This window comes from Numenius arquata, chromosome 3 (genome assembly GCF_964106895.1).
Source record: "Numenius arquata chromosome 3, bNumArq3.hap1.1, whole genome shotgun sequence".
Taxonomy (NCBI): Eukaryota; Metazoa; Chordata; class Aves; order Charadriiformes; family Scolopacidae; genus Numenius; species Numenius arquata.
In genome coordinates this window covers 46740394-46762546 of record NC_133578.1, presented here as the reverse complement: position 1 = coordinate 46762546, position 22153 = coordinate 46740394, and the positions used below count along the sequence as shown (strand labels likewise).

Here is a 22153-nt window from a genome sequence, read left to right as displayed (position 1 = left end):
CCGCCCGCCGCTAGCGGAACGGCTGGGGGCGGGCCCGGGCGGGAGCCAGTCAGAGGAAGAGCGGCCGCGGGGCGAAGGGCCCGGCTCTGGGAGGGGCCATTGCGGGGCTCCCTGCTGCGCGGGGGCCGGCGGCCGGGCCGCAGAGCTCACCTCGGAGCAGAACTTCTCGGCACCCCCAGGACGTATGTATATATCCAGATATCTGTTACGGGGTCCCCGCCGCGACGTTTCGAGGAAATTTCCTCTTCAAACCCAAGGGCCCCCTCGCAGCAGAAGCCGTCAGCCCCGGGCAGGGGCCGGGCCCGGACTCTGCCCACAGGCGAGGCGCTGTGCACAGCAGGAGGCGATGGGGAGGGAGGAAAGCGGCGGTCATGCAAGAAAGCAGAGCTCTCTAACCACGGAATCAGGGAATTGTCAGGGTTGGAAGGGACCTCTAGAGATCATCCAGTCCAACTCCCCTGCCAAAGCAGGGTTGCCCAGAGCACATCACTCAGGACTGCATCCAGGCGGGGCTTGAAGATCTCCAGAGAAGGGGACTCCCTGGGCAGCCTGTTCCAGGGCTCTGGCACCCTCACTGGAAAGACGTTCTTCCTCCTATTTGAATGGAACTTCCCATGTTCCAGCTTGTGCCCGTTGCCCCTCGTCCTGTCGCTGGGAACCACTGAAAAGAGTCCGGCTCCATCCTCCTTCAACCCACCCTTTAGGTACTTGTAAACATAGATAAGGTCTCCCCTCAGCCTTCTCTTCTCCAGGCTAAAGAGCCCCAGCTCTCTCAGCCTTTCCTCATCAGGGAGATGCTCTGATCCCTCAATCATCTTAGTTGCCCTTCGCTGGACTCTCTCCAGTAGTTCCCTGTCTCTCTTGAACTGGGGAGCCCAGAACTGGACGCAGTATTCCAGTTGTGGCCTCACCAGTGCAGAGGAGAGGGGGAGAATGACCTCCCTCGACCTACTGGCCACACTCTTCCCTATGCAGCCCAGGATTCCATTGGCCCTCTTGGCCACAAGGGCACATTGCTGGCTCATGGAAAGTTTGCTATCCACCAGGACTCCCAGATCCTTCTCCTCAGAACTGCTTTCCAGCAGGTCCACCCCTAACCTCTATTGGTGCCTGGGGTTCTTCCTCCCCAGGTGCAGGACCCCACACTTGCCCTTGTTGAACCTCATGAGGTTCTTCTCTGCCCAGCTCTCCAGCCTGTCCAGGTCACCCTGGATGGTGGCACAGCCCTCTGGAGTGTCAGCCAGCCCTCCCAGTTTGGTATCATCAGCGAACTTGCTGAGGATACACTCTGTCCCCTCGTCCAGTTCGTTGATGAATATGTTGAACAAGACTGGACCAAGTATTGACCCCTGGGGGACACTGCTGGGCTTTCCTTTCCCCCATCGCTAGCCAGGCCATCTGGAAAGGGCTGGGCAACCAAAAGTGTTTTGAGAAAGCAGCTCTCCGTTAGACCAGGCGCCTGATGCAGACAGGGCTATTTCAGCTTAGTGCATAGTGTGCAGGGACTTATGAAGAGACTGGAATAGTTCAAGGAAGCAGAAAGGGAGGGAAGCCCTTGCTTTACCTAGCCCCATCTGCGTGCGGCATGCCTGCGTCCTGCAGGAGACTCGGTCCTCTGCCTCTGTGATTCCTTGTAGTCCTTGAAAACTGCAGCATTTGCAGAGATGGTTCTCTAGTGCTGTCCTCCTAGGTTCCTCAAGGTTGTCTGCTGTGCTGTTGTCACGCTGCAAGTTCCCCGGGTCAGCTAAATGGCCTTTCTCTCATTTGATTTTGAAATACTCTCGGGACGGTGCTCACAGTGCCTTCGTGCTGTCTTTTGATACAGTCATTATGAAAAAAAATTAAAGACTAGAAGAAACAATCATGGGTCTGCATACTTACAGAAGGAGCAATGGTTTCAGGAGAGGTTATTCCCTGGCCATGTTGCTCCCAAGGCCCTGTGCCTTTCACAGAAATCAGCTGAAGATTTTCCTAGAGAAATCAGTGCAGCGCAGCAGCGTTTAGCAGAGTCAATCCCAATTCAAACCTTCAACGAAGAAACTCAGCATTGTGGTTTGATACTCACTGTATTTTTCAGAGTAGCATTTCCCTGATAGAAGTCATCCCAACAAGATGATAGTTCACTGTGAAATCTCTTACACAGTGCATGTGAATATATTACACCCTCATCTTCTGTGAGTTTCCATTTCTGTTGGCTGCTGTTGTTGAATTGGTGTGAGAGGCTGTCGTGGTTTAACCCCAGCTAGCAACGAGGACCACACAGCCATTCACTCACCTCTCCCCCACTGGTAGGGTGTGGAGAAGAGGGAGAAAAAGGACAAAAAGACCCTCCCGGGCTGAGATAAAGACAGTTTAATAGTAACCGAAGAGAAAAATAATAATAAAAATAATGCTAAAAAAATATATGAAATAAAGTGATGCAAGACAAATTGCTCTCACCATCCAGTGATCGATTGGCCAGTCTGTCCCGAGCAGTGATCATGGATCCCTGCCCCCCATTTATATACTGAGGATGATGTCTATGGTATAGAATATTCCTTTGGCCAGCTTGTTCTGTCTATGCTCCCTCTCAGCTTCTATGAGAAGCTGAAAAAAAGTCCTCGACTTAGTACAAACATGACTTAGCAAGAACTAAACCAGTATGTGTTATCAACATTATTCTCATACTAAACCCAAAGCACCGCAGCAACGAGGAAGAAAATTAATTCTATTCCAGCTGAAACCAGGACAGAGCCGTCATGGGGCCCATTGGTCCCCAGAATGACAGAAGTAGTTCTTTATCACTCCAGGCTCTACTTTAATCAGTGGACCCCTGGGTCAGAGTATGGCTACACTGGAGAATGGTGGGTCAGTGATAGGCATAGCAGGAAAAGGGGAGGTAAAGAGGGAAAGTAGGAGCTGCAAAGATGAAAAAAAGTTATTCCTAGAGGGGTGACTTGGAAATTCTTGATAAGTCAGGGGTGAATAAGGAGGGACTAGATGGTCAGCCCACTGGAGTTTTACTTGCCCAGATTGCAAGAATACCTAGGAAGAATTATAACAGCAACAATTTTATAGTCTTCATCTTGAGAGATAAATGATAGGTCACCTACTAGGTTAACCCCTTCCTTCATTACCTTTCATTCACATTTAATATCTTGATTTCGTTCAGGGTCTCAAGTTCCAGTTTAAGCCAAGTTGAGGTCTTCAAAGCTAACTGTTCCTTTCTCTCCTCTCCTTGCCTGACGATTATTTCTACTCAATGCTCCACTATCATGTCTGCTAGTGGTGTATCCCAGCATTTCACACAGCAGTCTCCACCATCTGACAGCCAGTGAAAGCAACTCCACGACCTTTGCTGATGTTTCTTTGTTATGTCAGCTCTGTCAAGAGCACACATAACTTTAGGAACTAAATAGTTTCCAAGTTCTCTACAGATACTACTTCTCCCTTCTTTTTATAAACGCTCTACAAAACCTTCTACTTGTTATTTTCAGAATCCAACCATGGCACTCCAGTGCTCAAAGCTGTTGCTTGAGATCAAGGTGACTTCTCAGCGGGGCACGCAGATGGAATTAAATGGCCTAGGCTTTTCTATATTACAAGTACATGTGCTTTCCCCCACCTTTTTAGATGGATTCATTTTTAACAGAAATGTGTCACAAATACCTGTAAACCAGTTATGGTTTAGGCTTGCCTGCTTGTCAATCCTGTCTGCCTCCCCTGCGTTCTACCAGATGGATGTCAACAGTGCACTTTTTTTTGGGATGGTGAGCGTTTCCTTTCTGGAGTATTTAGAGTGGGAAGAAGATGTAGGCTGTTTGCCTAACTCCACCATCTTAGTCCTTAACCATCAAGATAGGAAGGATTTCTAAAGCAGCCAGGCCTAAAGTACTGATGGCTTCACAAAAAGAATAGTGAAATCTGTTTCCAACTCTGTTCCCAGTCAGAGGGCTAGAAGTTGACACTGCAAAACTTTGTTTTGGATTTGCCTCGTTAGTTATGCTGTAGATCTTCATTGTATTTGATAATGGAAATTTTTAGAATTTTTTAGAGCTTCTAAGAAGTTAATCTACTGAATCATACTGCCTATATTTGTCGCCCATTTAGAAACAGCTGTTAAGCACGATGGTAGAGATACCTAATTAAAAAGGACTAGGTAATCAGGGAAGAGATACAGTACAAGAATTTTTATAAATGTACTTTTAAAAATTTCCTTAGGCAATGTATTGGAAATAGGCAAAGGAACATAAACATTCAGGTAATATCTACACTCTGTTCATGCTCCATATTCCAGTCAGTCATTTATATGCAGACAATTACAAAATAAGAAATAAGTCAAGCTACATATTATGAACTTCCTATAACATTAAAACAAGATAAGAAAGTAAATGGAAAGTACCTCAGTGATGTGGCATTTCTAGTGAATTTTCAAATGTTTCATTTTGATTTGAATATTCAAGGTTAGCCCCTCTTCTCAGACCTCTCATTACTGAGGGTTTTATGTATTTTCTGTTACTTACATGGTTCCTTCTAGACTGATATAATGAACTCTGATCAGTCATTTCCTCTCTGAATTTTTTATATTTTGTTTTTCCACTGGGAACGTGCAATTCCCGATTAGGTCAAATAACCACAGCCTTTGTTTCTGTATTTCAAAGCAATGATTTTATATGTTTTCCCGTAACCGTAACACAACACCAACCGTAACCCCGGTTCCTCAGCCAAACCCTTACCATTCTAATTCTAACCCCTACCCCAAACTCATAGAATCATAGAATTGTTATTGTTGCAAGAGACCTTAATGATCATCAAGTCCAACAGTTAATCCAGCACTGTCAAGTTACAACTAAACCATGTCCCTCAGCACCACATCTACATGTCTTTTAAATACCTCCAGGGATGGTGACTCAAACACTTCCCTGGGCAGCCTGTTCCAATGCTTGACAACCCTTTCTCTCAAGATATTTTTCCTAATATCCATCCTCAACCTCCCCTGGTGCAACTGGAGGCCATTTCCTCTTGTCCCATCGCCTGTGACTTGGGAGAAGAGACCGACCCCCCCTGGCTACACCCTCCTTTCAGGGAGTTGTAGAGAGCGAGAAGGTCTCCCCTCAGCCTCCTTTTCTCCAGGCTGAACATCCCCAGCTCCCTCAGCCTCTCCTCATAAGACTTGTTGTCCAGACCCCTCACCAGCTCCGTTGCCCTTCTCTGGACCCGCTCCAGCCCCTCAATGTCTTTTTCGTGGTGAGGAGCCCAAAACTGGACACAGCCCTCGAGGTGGGGCCTCACCAGTGCCCAGTACAGGGGGACGACCACCTCCCGAGTCCTGCTGGCCACACTTTTCCTGATACAGGCCAGGGTCTTTTGGCTTTCATGCTATTGACCTGGGAAGACTGCTGGCTCATGTTCAGCCGGCTGTCCACCAACACCCCCAGGTCCTTTTCTGCCAGGCAGCTCCAGCCACTCTGCCCCCAGCCTGTAGCGCTGCAGGGGGTTGGTGTGACCCAAGGGCAGGACCTGGCACTTGGCCTTGTTGAACCTCATCCCATTGGCCTCGACCCATCCATCCAGCCTGTCCAGGTCCCTCTGCAAAGCCTTCCTACCCTCCAGCAGATCAACACTCCCACCCAACTTGGTGTCATCTACAAACTTACTGAGGGTGCACTCATTGATAAAGATATTAAAGAGAACCGGCCCCTATACCAAGCCCTGGGGGACACCATTCGTGACCGGCCGCCGACTGGATTTAACTCCATTCACCACCAGTCTTTGGACCTGACCATCCAGCCAGTGTTTTACACAGCAAAGAGTACTCCCGTCCAAGCCATGGGCAGCCAGTTTCTCCAGTAGAATGCTGTGGGAAACAGTGTCAAAGGCTTTGCTAAAGTCTGGGTAGACAACATCCACAGCCTTTCCCTCATCCACCAAGAGGGTCACCTTAGAAGATCAGGTTTGTCAAGCAGGACCTGCCCTTCATGAACCTGTGCTGACTGGGCCTGATCACCTGGGTGTCCTTCATGTGCCACATAATGGCAATCAGGATCACTGGTTCCATGACAGGTTCCATGACCTTCCCAGGCACCGAGGTCAGACCGACAGGCCTGGAGTTCCCCGGATCATCCTTCCAGCCCTTCCTGTGGATGGGCGTCACATTTGCCAGACACCAGTCAGCTGGGACCTCCCCAGTTTGCCAGGACTGCTGGTAAATGATGGGAAGTGGCTCAGTGAGCACTTCCACCGGCTCCCTTGGTGCCCTCGGGTGGATCCCATCCTACCTCACAGATCTGTATGCGTCTAGGTGGTGTAGCAGCTCGCTAACCATTTCCACTTGGATTATTAACTCAAACAGTAAATGAGAATCATAAAACCATAGAATCAAGAATGGTTTGCATTTGAAGGGACCTTTAAAGTCCAACCTCCCCCTCCCCTGCCATGGGCAGGGACACCTACCACCAGACCAGGTTGCTCAAAGCCCCATCCAGCCTGGTCTTGAACCCCTCCAGGGATGGGGCATCTACAGCTTCTATGGGCAACCTGTTCCAGTGCCTCACCACCCTCAAAGCAAATAATTTCTTCCTAGTATCTAATCTAAATCTACCCTCTTTTGGTTTAAAACCATTGGCCCTTGACCTGTTACTACAGGTCCTACCAAAAAGTCCCTCTTCGTCTTTGTTTAAGCCCCCTTCATATATTGAAATGCTGCAATAAGGTCTCCCCAGAGCCTTTGCTTCTCCAGGCTGAGCAACCCCCCAACTCTCTCTCCAGCCCTCTGATCATCTTCGTGGCCCTCCTCTGGACCCACTCGAACAGGTCTGTGTCCTTCTTGTACTGAGGACCCCAGAGCTGGACACAGTGCTCCAGGTGGGGTCTCACGAGAGCAAAGTAGAGGGACAGAATCACCTCCCTCGACCTGCTGGCCACGCTTCTCTTGATGCAGCCCTGGATGTGATTGGCTTTCTGGGCTGCAAGTGCACATTCCCAGCTCGTACCCAATTTGTCACCCACCAGTGTCCTTGAGGTCTTCTCCACAGGGCTGTTCTTGATCCATTCATCCACCAGTCTGTATTGATACTGGGGATTGCCCACACTTGGCTTAAGACATAAGTCCTAGAGCATATACACATTTGCAGCAGATATAAACAGCTTTGTGAAGGCACCTGATATGGCAGAGCGGTGACTTGGGAGAAGACAGGGAGAAGACTTTCTGCACAGCAGGAGGCTGTGTCACAGCAGACGTACCCCTCTGCTCCTGGTAACTCAGAACCTGTAGCATCCCCCGTGCATCTTCTCAGCCCGTCCCCCTCTTGCTTGTGTGGCCCAGCGAGTCCTGCTGCGACACAGTTACCTATTGTGATGTAAAATAATTTCTCCCACATTGGTTAATGTATTTTTCCCAATTTTTATATTATTTATTTACATAATAAATTAATCGTACATGCACATGAAGTCACAAGTTCTGTGTTTTTCTGCCCGTCTAAATAATTTAAAGTATACTCGTTCAGGGAAGAAGGCATTCGCACTGCCTAACTGCGGGAATCTGACTTTGGTTGCTTGATGGAGTGACAAAGAAAGAAAGAGAGAAAGAGAGAAAGAGAGAAAGAGAGAAAGAGAGAAAGAGAGAGAGAGAGAGAGAAAGAGAGAAAGAGAGAAAGAGAGAAAGAGAGAAAGAGAGAAAGAGAGAAAGAAAGAGAAAGAGAGAAAGAGAGAGAGAAAGAGAGAGAGAAAGAGAGAGAGAAAGAGAGAGAGAAAGAAAGAGAGAAAGAGAGAAAGAGAGAAAGAGAGAGAGAAAGAGAGAAAGAGAGAAAGAGAGAAAGAGAGAAAGAGAGAAAGAGAGAAAGAGAGAGAGAAAGAGAGAAAGAGAGAAAGAGAGAGAGAAAGAAAGAGAGAAAGAAAGAAAGAAAGAAAGAAAGAAAGAATGTCAATCCTGAGAACCAGAGGGACACTGGAAGGACAAACACAACACAACAGAAAAGGGATAGATACTGGGAAAGGCTCTTTGTGTAACAATTTTCCTTTCCACACTAATTTGAACTATGAGTGGGTATTATTGTAACTGGTCTAATACCCTAACTAGACTATACTAACAGCACAGTCTTAGTTCCATATCCATCCCTTGTTCCAACAAGAGTTTGAGTGTAACAGGAAGGGGAACAGAGAGCTTTACTTTGCCAGGCATTCCCCCTGCAGCTTCCATAAACAGGCAACCGTTTGTCTTGAAAAGTCTGCGAGATCTGATCCCAGTCTGCTGAAACTCAGCTCTGAACACGTCTGTGGCGCTGCCCCGAGGAGGTGGTGAGATAGCCTTAAGCTTTTATTTGGCTGTTGTGGAAAACTTCAGTATTTTTTACATAAATGAGTTGAGACTGACCGCTGTTTTTGTCTAGGTGTTAAGGTTAATCAGTGCTTCCAATTTGAAATCGGCTACTGAATGAAACACACCTTTTGTTTTAAAGTTATTAGTGAAACCCCCTGTCTGAAGGGGTGCTTTGAGCAAAAAATTAATAAGTACAACATAAGCCTATGCAGGCCACAACTAATGCTCAGATTCCAAATACAGTCTTTAACACATTTTTATGATATGGTTAGTGGATCCATTGTGACGCATCACAAATTAAAAAAAGGATAGTAATTTAAACATGGAATGAAGAATAAATCACAACCTGCAGTTCCCTATTGATGAAGTAAGAGAACTTCAAGCTTTAGTTTCTATCATCTTCTACACAAAACTGAAATTGAAGTAGTTTTGAATATATGGACAAACACAGGAAACTAGTTTTGAGTTAAACGAAATAATTTTACCTAAAACAAGTTGGATTTTATTAAAATAACATTATCTTCAGAATCTTTGGGGAGGGAGTGCTTACTTTTCTTTGTATCTTCATGGCTGTCATTCCCATTCATTTTCAATTCACGGACCTTGTCTCTATGTTGTCTACATGCTGGTTTATTGTCCTAATAAATAAGGGATTGCACGTGCTCACTGTCTCCTACATTTGGGCAAGGAGAAGAAGTGCTAGAGGTGAGTATTTTAAGCTGAGATCAATTTTGATTTCTAGCATTTTGTCTCAAAGGGCCCTACACTGCTGACATTAATTTTTTAGCAGGTGAGGCGGCTTTTCATGTCTTGGGAATACGAGAAGGAATGGAGGGAGTCAAAACTTGAACATTCTCTGATACACGGTTTGAGACAGACCCCATGGTCAACGGTCATTATATATTAATTATATATTAATATTATATACTGAAACACACATATTATTCTAAACTTGTTCTAAGAACAAGTGGATTTTTTTGTTTGCTGTCAAGATTTCTTTTTTGCACTGACACATCTGCAATCCTTTTCTCACATTGTCCTTTCTTTATTTGATCCATTTCCCATTCATTTTCTTTACCAGGTTTATTATCAATACTTTTATTGTCAGCCTTTGCTTACTTTTGCCTTTCTACCACTCCAGATATTCTGTGCTCATTTCAATGCAAGAAATGTAAGTAAAGGCTATACATAAAATACCTATAGCCCTAACCATCGCCAAAACGCCCCCTGCCCCAGACATCATACAGCTACAACCTGAGGCAAATTATTTCTACAGATCCTTCTTGCCAAGCCTTCATGATAGACACGGCCGGCGGTGCCTGCTGTGCGTGGGTATTACCAATGCTACCACCCATTTTTCATTGCCCCAGCTGGCTGCGTTAAACTCCCTGCGGTCGATCTGACGCCCAGAACGCTAGCAGCTGTACCTGCACCTCAAATCAATGGACATTTTGCTCTGCACGGCTTCGCTTCAGAGGAAAGAATCTCTCAGAGGGCTAGGAGACTGCATCGGTAGCCAGGCTCCGAAGAAGCACAAAAATCACAATGCGTATCAACACCAGCTCTTTGCACCAGAGCTGACCGTGCCGGCAGCACCGGCAGCCGAAAGGGAGAGAGAGTTGAATGCCTCAGGCTACCGTACTGGCACAAAGCTGGAAAACGGCTAAAGGCCAAGGCAGCGCCAAAGAAAAATCAACACTAATGCAACCAAAGCCATCACCGGTGCTGGCAGAAATCAGTCTCGTAACGTTTTGCCTCAGGTGTGGCTGGAAGGAAGCGCAGGAAGGGAACGACACGTTTCCTCACTGAGCAACTCGGCACGCTGCAGAACAGAACCTCCGGGAACCACAGGGTCTGTCACCGGGAGCCGAGAGCCCGCAGCTCATGCGGCGACTCAAAACCCGTTGAGAGGACCGAGAAACACAACTCGATCCTCAGGTGCCAGAAAGGTTTACAAGAACCGGAAGAAATGTAAAGCGCTCGCTGCAACCGAAAGATACTGAACTAGCTGAAGACAAACCTAAAAGCATAGAGATGTGCCTGCAAGGACACAAGGCGTAGGAGAAAGAATAAGGCATAAACTGTACGTCGTCTGATTCGCTGTGAGAATTTCACTATCCAAGTTCACAGCTGGCTTCAGCAGACTTCAAAAGAAAAAGCAAAAAAGAATGACACCACATCAAAGCTCTGACAGAGTCCAGGTCCCACAACAGCGAGGATCTGCGTTAGCAAAGCTCACCCCTTCACGTGGTTATAATCAGGGGGTGAAAACGCAAGTTTTTCAATAGATTTTTCAAACTACTTCCCCAGACCCAAGGCATATCAGAAAATTCTAGAGACACACAATGTACCCTCTTTCCAATGGCCAGAACTGCAGCGTTACGGACCGTTCACTTGGTGAGATGACCTCACGGGTAACTTCCTCCTGCTCACCACGGCAGTGTTTATACAAGCTATAAACAACAGTTCATTCCATGTTATTTAAAAACACCAACAAGAACACAATCGTGTTTGCTTCTTTTATTACGAAAGATACAAAACCACAGAGTGTAGTGAAGCTATCATTAGAAACATGAACTTTTTTTGAACGAACTTCTATTTACATACACAAAATTCCCCAAGTGGAACAATATCAAATGTGAGACACATTATCAGAATATACCATATATACAAGTTCGGAGATTTTATATCTCTGCTACTCTATACATGATTGTTACACAAAAAGTCAATTTCTACCTGTCTTACACAAGTATTTTAAATTAAGCTTATGAGACTACCCAAGCAAAATAAAGCAGAATCCGGGCAAAGCTCTGCTATCTGAATGGTTACTTTATAAATATGGTACAAAATAATAGAGCCAGGCTTTCGGTCAGGCTCTATCTTCTGTTGTGTCAAACAGCCCATGCTCCAAATTGCTGGAAGCAAAATAACGGAAACTATTACTGATTTTTATTGACATCAAACCAGAAATATCTCAGGAGTCAAAGACACGCTGGTTTTCAGATCACTGATCAGTTTTTAGGAAAAGCAAGTCTTTATTTTTTTAGAACTCTTCCCTCAAACAGCAAAGCCAAATAAAATACTTAAGCTTGCTTTGCGTGATCAGACATTCTGTTAAAAAAATAAAATGCAAGAGGACACACCACTTAGTATTTATTTTTAAACTGGAACCAATTACTGTTTAGTAAAATAAGGCACTTCTTCCTTTTGATCAGACCACTCTGCTGGATTTTAGTTTAGCTCCATTTTACACAGAGAAGTGATTTCAGCTATGCCACTGGTGACAGCAAAAGGGATGCTGTTAGGAACTGTTGTTCTCCAAGCATGGATGGCCTCAACAATACCTTCTGGATTGCTGGAACCCAAGTCACATAGTGAATATATGGCTGCCAGCTGCACACCCCAGGGAACACCTGCAAAAAGTTAACACAAATCAGCTTATAGAAACTTTGGTATGCAATAACGATTTTGGGAAACTGGAATCTAAAGAAACTATTAGTTCAAGAATTGGAATTAAAACACATCAACAATTGGGATGCCTAAAACAAGAAAGCAGCAAGATGACAACCTGCACACAAATTCCATAACATCCCATTTTATACTACTCTTTACAGTTTTCTGAACTCAACAGGTTTTCAGTATTCAAAGGGCATAAAATATTTGAGCATCTAGTGATTTTACTGTAATTAAGGGTGATCAGACATTTATGAAAACAGTTTTACACAGAGTCTGAAACAGACACATGCCATTTACTTGGAAGAACATGAGATAACAAGGAAGAAAAGCGATACAAGGAAAGCAGCTCCCTAATATCAATCAACGCTTCACTGCAAAATGTACTTAACATAAAGAATAATGTAGCAATATAGATCTCTGGTGCCCTAATTGTCTGGCTTTGTCTCAGTCAGGAATTTGGACTATCTTGCAATCTTCTCCCAGTACAACAATCTTGCCAGTAGCAAACTTCAGCATGAGCTGCTCAGGTAACAGATCAGCTGTTCCTGCTCAAGTCAAGATCATCCTTTCAGTTCTGTGAGGCAGCTGATACGCTGTTACATGAAGCAGTGTAACTCCAGCGTTGCTGAAACTATCTCGGAGTGTTCTTTGTGTCAAACAGAAGGAAATACACATGCTTCATTAACTTCAGAAGAGAAAGGGACTGTAACTGAAAACTGCCTGTGCTGTTATGCACCAACATAAACCTGCACAAGCTGTTTGGGCACCTGTTTCTCAATTTGTGTGTCTTCCGTTTACACTGGCAAAACTTCACGTTGCAGATGTTATGCTAGAGTTCCTCTAAATAAACATTACCTTCCTCTTTTGCATGCTGTACAAACAGCCCAATTACAGAACTGATATTCTTCACCGCAGCAAGATACCCTTCCTTCAAACCTATTTGGCCCAAGCGACCTGGAAGAAAAAAACCGAAAGGTTATTACGTATCTGACACTTAGACAGTCAACTTCCTACTTTTTAGACTTACTGATTGTCTGTTGAAGTATCAAGAGAAAATGCAAATTTCAATTACAAAAATTAGTCATTCTTGTTACCATGTTGTCTCAGGAACAACAGTTGTCCTATTCCTTTTGTGACTAGACCCCAAGACATTTTACATCAGATTGATCCAACCTTCCGCAGGTTTACAATTTGTAACTGCAAAACTCTTAAAGAATGCAATTTCTGTTTTACAAACAATATTACATAGCCTACCTACTGAAAATATCTATTAAAACTCAAAGTTTATCTATTTACCTTAATAAATGGCATCTAGATCACAAATAAATTAATCTAACTTAAAATTGCAGGAAGAGGTATTACGTTGCATATAAAACCTTATTTTCTATACTTTTCTATAAAGCATTTGTAGCTACAGGTGATTCAATTTTAAATACATAAAATATGCTGGTATTTGCTATCGTGAAATCAGAATCACGTCTCTCAAAACTTAAGCGCATGCTTTCTACAGGCTGACAAACAGAAAATATCTGCATAGGATTGTGAAAGTTTGGCTTCAGGTGAAAATTTTTGAAGGAAATGGAAAAAATATAATTAAGATGCAAAAATACTTCAATTCTTTGAAAGCCTCAGCCTGCCCGGAAAGAGGACATACTTACACAAAGGAGAAGTTCAACCAAGAATCGAGATGACTTACCAATCAGCCTGAGTGTCACTGCTATAACACTGTCAGGAATGGATTGAGCAGTTTCATGCCCCTTTCTCTTCTTTACCCATTTGTCCATAGAAGGCCAAAGCACTTTGCTGTATAAGACAATTAATTTGAAAATCTGCACGAAGAGGTGGTACAATATTTATACAATAATGAATACAAATGTTTCCCCTCTGTTTACCATGTGTTTCCATAGCTCCACTGGCATCTTCAATTCACCTGCCAGGGAAACTACTAATAATCCAAGCACCCACAAATCTGAGTAATGTAAAGAAGGTTTTAAACCCAAACAGTCAAAGCTAACTTTCTGGAGGAACCATTCCTGTTCAGAACAGTATGCCTCTTCATCTGCCCTGCAAATGATGCCTCAATCAGTATGCCTCAATCCCTGCAAGATTCCGCATCTCTGCCTAAAGTCGAGAACTTACTCCACTGACTTCACAGATGCATATGAAACCTGGTTACTTGAAACCTCACGCTGAGATGTTACACAAGCTTCTTATATGACTGAAAATTCAGAGTTTGCGTGTTGTAAGTAGGATCTGATGCTTGTTTCTAAACCTGAAAGGACCTGAGATAAGACTTTTTTCATCCTTAAAATGATGCTAATCGACCTAGTTACTTGTTATCAGCACAATCTCACAGACACAATCAACTCTAAGGCTTTAGTTAGTGACATATCTTTCACTGAAGCTAATTTATATTAATTTTAAAAGTATTTCACTAAAAATAACTTCTTTACTATTTGAAAGCAAGGAACTTGTATAAGAGACTTGATGATGATTTTAAGTTATTTGCCTTTACTTTATACACAATGATTACATTGTCATAGTCAAACAAATGCCATATTTTTGCAGAATCTACTAGATTATGTAAACTCTACACAGAAAACGGGCTGTCAGATCAGGGTGGGTATCAGAGTAGGTATCAAGATGAAGCCTTTCACAGCAAGTTAAGTGTGCACTGGATTATAGGGTTCAAAGAAAATTTAAGACATTGAATCTAAGCATTGTAATGATTTTAGAATTAAAATTGGACTGAAATCAGGATAATACACTCCTGAGTATGGTTACATTTCACTTCCAACACCGAAGCACTACTAGTTACGCAACAAAAGTTCCACCTTCACTTTCTAGTGATGGGGGGGAGGGAAATTCAACAATTAAGTTCAGAGGAACAGTCAATCATTTTGCTTTGTTGACAAACAATCCATCTCAGAATCGTTCACAGTTGTCCACCATTTTAAAAGCAATTCTTTATTAGAAAGGTTCACAAACATAGTTAATTTCTTGGACCAGTACCATAAAATCCTACATTTCCTCATTGATCACTCATTCTATATTAAAATAAGGCATTCAAACATAGTAGTCTAGGTCTCATCAGGTTAAAACGCCCTCATTTCTAAGCATCTATGCAATCTTTTATCATGTGAAAAGCTAAGTCACAAAGTCTCAAATCTGGGAAAAAAAACGAAACCCAACACCAGAACAAACCACAAAAAACCCACAAAGGAAAACATCTGAAAGAAATACTTGCCACAATACCTTATCACGTTGTCGTGGGTCCAGTCCCACTTCAGGTGAGAGCAGAGTAGATCAACAGCGAATATGTACTGCCAAGCATCCTCACTCAGATCTTCTCCGTATCGCTCGCTCAGTTGAAATCCTACTTTTGGACACAACTGCATTTCTAAAAGCAGGTTTGAGACCATAATACCAGCATCTAAAGAGGAACTCTGGAATTTTAGAAGGTGATTATCTTAATGCATGAAAAATTAGCAACCCAGAACCAAACTCTTTACATATATTTGATCCTGACTGCGTGTCTGCTTGAAGGCTAGGGCCCTGGTAGTTTTGAAACCCAGTATTAACGCTGGGCTTGCTTGTTGGGAGTACTACACTTCTATAAATATCAAGCGAACAAAGTTATCTTCATTCATAGCCTGCCTGTTCCCTATCCTAACACACTACTCCACAACTGCCCTGGGGCTGCATCTCTGTGATATAAATTTGCTCCTACTGATACTAAGTGTGCCCCAATTTTGCCTTTTTGCAACATCCCTCTCAGGATGGCAATACGTGCCTGCTGAAAACCAACAGAGATTAAATGACTCGCCCAATGGCTCAAAGACTTGAAGTCAAATCTCAAAAGTCCTTAAATCCTTAACACTGGTAATCCTTCTTCTTCCATCACTGCAGTTTTGTACTGACCATGCCAACTGCCTAAGAAATTAATTTCTGATATCAATTTTTGAGCTTTTTTGGTGATAAGTGGGTATTTACAGTCTACTTCACAGAAAGATCATGAGTAAGTGACAGGCTCATCTAGAAATTAACTGTGATAAATAATTACCTATTACACAGAGAACCATGAAAGACAGACAAGCCCAACACATATTAAAAAATCCCAACAAAACAAAACAAACAACAGACAGAATCACAGAATCACAGAGGTTGGAAGGGACCTTTTAAGATCATCTAGTCCAACCAATGAAAAAAAAAAAAAAAAAAAAAACCAACACAAAAAACCAAAAACAAAACCACCACACACGCAACCCACACACACACCACCACACCACCCAACACTAATCCATATTCCCAAGCACTATGTCAACTCCTCTCTTGAATACCTCCAGGGATGGTGCCTCAACCACCTCCCTGGGCAGCCCATTCCAATGCCTGACAACCCTTTCAGTAAAGAAATATTTCCTAATATCTAACCTGAACTTCCCCTGGCGCAACTTGAGGCCATTGCCTCTTGTCCTATCATCTGTAACTTGGGAGAAGAGACCGACCCCCGCCTCTCTACAGCCTCCTTTCAGGTACTTGTAGAGAGCGATAAGGTCTCCCCTCAGTCTCCTCTTCCCCAGACTGAACAACCCCAGCTCCCTCAGCCTCTCCTCGTAAGACTTGTGCTCCAGACCCCTCACCAGCTTCGTTGCCCTTCTCTGGACCTGCTCCAGCACCTCAATGTCTTTCCTGTGGTAGGGGGCCCAAAACTGGACGCAGTACTCGAGACCTCGAGTCTCGAGTACTGCGATCTCGAGACTCGAGACTCGCAGACCTCAAAGAACAAAGTCAGTTCCATCGAGGGATAGAATTCCCTAGTCCAAGAACATTCTAGTCAAAGTTTAAAAGCAATGTTTACTTTTAACATTAAATAGAGGGATTAGTATTTAGTAGGAAAAACAAGCAAAGTGATGATTTCTAGTAAGGGTCTAGACAACCACGGGAAAAAGGCCTGAAGCAGCACGAGTTGGGCAACGGTACAGACTCCAAGAGAGATTCACAGGGAATCTTCACACCCTTCATCAGAATTAAGCCGCTTGATCTGATTCAGCCAGCAAAGCAATCAACGCAGACAAAAGCTGATACTGACAATGAAAGGTGACCTTACCTTTTCCCAGTTGAGATAAGCGCTCAAACAGGCCAGCATCTCATTGCTTGCACTCTGCCTGACAACTAATTGCATAGCTGTGTTAATTGCACCTTGGAAGACAAAAACGTCAGACCATACGTTTATGATAAATAAAACCAATTTTTCCGAATCTGGAAAGCCTAAGGAAAAAAAAGAGAGAACAGATTAAGTTTTTAATGTTTAAAAACAAATATATATATATACATATATATATATATACATATATATATATATATATATACACATATATATATATATATATACAGCAGGCATTAAAAGCTAGTACACTCTTCAGCAAGATAACTAGGAAAGAAGGCATAGAAGTCATGTAACAACTGCAGCCCAGGGAAGGGGAGTCATACTAGCACATCACAGTCGTAAGATTAAATAAATAAAAAAAAAGACCCAAGGAAAATAGAACATCCCCCACAAGCCACCTCCTGCACTGTAATGCCACTCCTTTTTTAAGTAAAAAAAAAAAAAAAAAAAAAAAAAAAGGCACTTTAGTTCACTAAGGAGAGCGGTCTTGGAGCACTGAGGTTGGATTCTTTTAGAATGAAATTAAACTGGAAGGTGCACTCCAGAAGCCTACTTAATACACTCCAGTCAGAAATGAGCAGTCTGATCACCAAATCAAACTAGAGCTAGTCCAGAGGGAAAAAACCAATCCTGAGGTGGGTAATAATGTGGAAATCAGGTCTTCAGTACAAACCCACAGTACTTGCTAACATCCTGCATCCATACATCTATGAAATCCACATAGAAAAAGAAAAAAAAAAAAAAACAAAACACAAAAAACCCCCAAACCCCCCAACTTTGCAAAAGAACTTTCATGCACTTCAAATATGAAATCTGATATTGCTCAGCAATTTTCCAAGACTCCGTCAGGGAAATGATACAAGTTGTAAGTGAGCATACATGAATGATGCATGTCAAAATTTGTATTTCCATAGACACAAAAAAAAAGGTGCTACTGATATAATTGAATAAACCTAATTCATTAAATTAATTCAGAACAAGTATCTGACAACTCTATATCCAGAACTACAAGAGGAAGAGAGGACAGAGTTTCAGGCCATCGAAGGGAAAATAACAGACCCTGCTGAACACCAAAGCAGAGATCTTCAAGGCAAAATATTAAAACATGAGTGGGCAGACTGCAAGCAATAAAATGGAATAAGCAAGAGGTAGATATTACTTTCATGCATGAAATGCAATACTGCAATACATGTGCCTGAAACACTATTTTCCACTATAAAAAGCTCAATGGGTCTTCCCTCTTCACTTCAGCGTAACTTCTACATTTTTAGAAAGACCTTAAGGACTAGAGAGCATAGGAAAATATATAAAATCAAGAAGCTTTAGGGATTCGCTAAGCATGAAAATTTAGAGTTCCATCCAGTGTCTTGGATGGAACTTCTCTACTCCGAGGCCCCTCATCACATAAGAATGAACTTTTTTTTCAGAACAAGGACTATTGCTAAAATAGAATTATCTACATGCTGCACCTTGAATTGCCTGACCATGAATTTGGAACACTTGAAAGACTCACTCAGTGATGAGTATGAGTTTAAGGGGCATCAAAAGAAGGAAAGAATAAAAGGAAAAAAGGAGGGGAACAGAGGAGGGGTAAAAGAAAAAATAACCAAAGAATGGTAACATTTAACTTATGGTCATTTAAGGCAAAACACCTGGAAGGAGAAGAAAACAAAAAAGGATGGACAGGAAGCCAGGAGAACAGATGATGGCAGTACTGACTGTTTATAGTCAATCTGGCAATTGTGTAGCTGGCACATAGCTCACCCTTGTGTTGCCATAATTCTGATGGGAATTAATATGTGAAACTACATGAAAGAGAAAACCCTAAAATAAATGCGCTGTAATCAGATCAAAGTAACAAAATTTAAAAAAAACAAACAACCCTTAAGATGTCTTTACAGCTGTTCACACTCAAAAGATAACAATATAACAACAGAACAACCTCAATAGGAATTTATCCAATTCAAAGTATAGAACAGAAAAAGAATTCAATAAAAATCTGCAAATAGCTACTGAATTTTGGATCTTACCCAGAAAAAGAAATGAAAAGAAGGCGGGTGTTTTATATTTGCAAGAGCCCATAAAAAGACAGAAGTACCAAGGTGTCACAAAACAAAAGGCTTAATTGTTAATTTAGACTAAGAAAAGAGATCTGACAAGTAATAGCTTCTGACATGCTGCAGTATTAAAACTATTAACATGAAAAAAAGTGAAAGAAGAGTTATGATGGATTGCATGAAGGACATAAAAACAGATAAGAAAACAGGAATTCCAAAAAGAACCCAAGCAAAAATAACCCAACTCAACAACAAAAAAGATAATTAAGAACAAACTAAAATCATAGTCCTTAATAAGGTTAAAAAAAGAGAGGGATGTTATACGGAAGATAACCACTAATTGAAGCAATCAAAAGTTGTAGCATTTCACTCCTCATTGCAACTTTTATTTTATTTTAATTTGAAACACAGATACTACTATAGTGGTGTGTATATACATATATATATATATATATATATTTTGAGCCCTGGATGGCTTGGTATTTTCAAACTAAGTGAAGTCCTTCCAGAACTACGACAGACTCTTAATTTAGTGCAGTGACAGTGTGTACGTATGTATGACCTTTGTTACCGGGAGTGAAAGGGAGGAGGGTAGAGGAAAGGAACTGAAAAGAAAAAACCTCTCAACCAAGCGAGACTCTGGATAATGGGAAGCAATAAAAATTTACAGAAGACACGTTGCACAAATACACTGGTTTTGATCAAGGTATTGTCCAACTCCTGACACTATTTTAAACAAATACATGTTTTTAACTCCCACTCGCTTTATGAATCAGTGCTTACTCAGTTAAAATAAGAAAATACTAATAAGCAAAAAGTACAAAATTCCCTGGAATCACATTATCATTTTGGGGCAAAGATGAAAGCACAGAGGATCCTAAATAAAATATTTATTTGGACAAATGAGTAGACTACCAAAAGCCCAGGTCTCACCGAACTGAGGCACAGGTGTGGAGGAACTGTGAGAAACAAAATTTCTTCCAGAACAGTCTATACTTCTGCACTAGAGAAAAAAGTTCTAAGGAAAATGTCCCGTTCACAGGATTTTTGTTTGTTTTTACAAACATCATCATTCTGGAACACTACAGCAAAGGCACACAGCATCTTTAAGATACAAGACCACTAAGCCATACCATACCTTCTTTAAGCAGGCTGTAGCAGAAAAGGCGGGCTCTTTCCAAATCTCCCAACTGTCGACAAATTCCTGTATAGACTCGACATAGAGCCTGATTGAAATTGTAATTTATGGCATTCTTCTGAGCTTTGAGTTTATTGAGAATAACATGCAACAAAGACTCTGCTAAATGCTATAAGGCACAAAAAACACAGTTAGACTGGGATATACTTGAGAATATTTGATAACATTATAGTAGTATGACAAGTAAAAAGAACTACTACCTAATTTGCAAGAATACTGTTTGCATACATATAAAAACGCAGAAAAGTAAATGAGAGGCAATCAGCAAAAGAAAAAAAGAGAGGAGCAACTTTGCAGAATAAACATGCCTTAAACAGATGCAGACTAGGACTACCATTCTTTAAATACAAACTGTTTAGACGTGATTAAAAATTATCTTCCTTAAACAAAAAGTGAGGAGAGGAATAACGGCAGGTAGAGGAACCGAAATAACCTAACCAGAGCAAATGGTTGACTACTTCCAGAGAAGGACAAACAGCCCACCGCCCAGGTGCGAGACTTATTAGTCAACAGCAGTCACTCCCCAGAGGACCTTACACACTGCAAGAGGTGGGGAGGGAGCGTTACTGTCTACAGCATCATGGGACTCAATACGAGATGCAAGGAAGGAGAATATTTGGATTGTACAAGATTTACTATAGGATGTTTAGAGGGAGGGCTGAAAGTGGGGAGTAGGATGAGAGGCTTAGGACCCAGGTGCTGGAGAGGTCACAGATCTAGACTGGGTGCCTGCAGACACCAGGGAGTCCGAGCATTGGCTTTGTGAGGAACAGAAGGTCCAAGCCCACTCCCTGAAAGACGGGGGGCCTGAGGGTCAGATGCACATAAGGCCATAGGTCTGGACCAGCTACTGGAGGAACGTGCGTGCGCTTCCATGTCTGTACATGTGTCAGCGCATTAGACAAGCGGAGAGAACAGGAGTCACCTACTGGATATACTGAGTGGTCCAATGTTAGCTACTGGAGGGATCCAAACTGTCTGCATATATCTGTATGTATTTTCCACTACCGGGCTTTTACCCTGATAAACCAGACCAGGCGCACATGGTGTACGTGTGGGCCTATGAGGAGTATGTGCTCGGCCTTGCTACTGGCTGGACCCGGAAACACGGAACTGTCACAGCCTTGCTTCTATGAAGTTACCAGATTTGGCAACTCCTAACAAAGATGACCCGAGGACTTGATAGCTCCATCTGTGGAAAACTTAAATTTATGTTCAAGAACTGAAACAGGGCAAGATGCTGCCGTGCGTCAGCTGGTGAATTACTCTGCTGTAGACTACATATTATCTGTGAGAAAAACAGTAATTTAAGTGATTTTTTTTCAACACTGATGCTAAGCAAGTTCTGAGAAACAAACTAATGAAAGATCTTTTGGAATAAAATTCATCAGAACAACCTCTGGGTCACACCAACCCCCTGCAGCGCTACAGGCTGGGGGCAGAGTGGCTGGAGCTGCCTGGCAGAAAAGGACCTGGGGGTGTTGGTGGACAGCCGGCTGAACATGAGCCAGCAGTGTGCCCAGGTGGCCAAGAAGGCCAACGGCATCCTGGCCTGTGTCAGGAACAGTGTGGGGAGTAGGACTCGGGAGGTGATGGTCCCCCTGTAGTGGGCACTGGTGAGGCCCCACCTCGAGGGCTGTGTCCAGTTTTGGGCTCCTCACCACAAAAAAGACATTGAGGGGCTGAAGCGGGTCCAGAGAAGGGCAATGGAGCTGGTGAGGGGTCTGGAGCACAAGTCTTGTGAGGAGAGGCTGGGGGTGTTCAGCCTGGAGAAAAGGAGGCTGAGGGGAGACCTTCTCGCTCTCTACAACTCCCTGAAAGGAGGGTGTAGCCAGGGGGGGTCGGTCTCTTCTCCCAAGTCACGGGCGATGGGACAAGAGGAAACGGCCTCAAGCTGCACCAGGGGAGGCTTTCATTGGATATTAGCAAAAATTTTTACACTGAAAGGGTTTTGAAGCCTTGGAAGGGGCTGCCCAGGG

At 43.0% G+C, this 22153-nt stretch overlaps 1 protein-coding gene across 1 annotated transcript in view; it reads right to left on the bottom strand.

Moving 5' to 3' along the window:
- Positions 1 to 10802: 10802 nt before the first annotated feature.
- Positions 10803 to 22153, bottom strand: part of ICE1 (interactor of little elongation complex ELL subunit 1) — a 34786-nt gene continuing 23435 nt past the window's right edge. The window contains 6 exon segments of the mRNA XM_074145912.1: positions 10803 to 11709; positions 12608 to 12706; positions 13449 to 13555; positions 15008 to 15198; positions 16860 to 17020; positions 20115 to 20283. Of these exon segments, the coding sequence (XP_074002013.1) occupies positions 11528 to 11709; positions 12608 to 12706; positions 13449 to 13555; positions 15008 to 15198; positions 16860 to 17020; positions 20115 to 20283 (909 nt within the window). The 3' untranslated portion in view covers positions 10803 to 11527.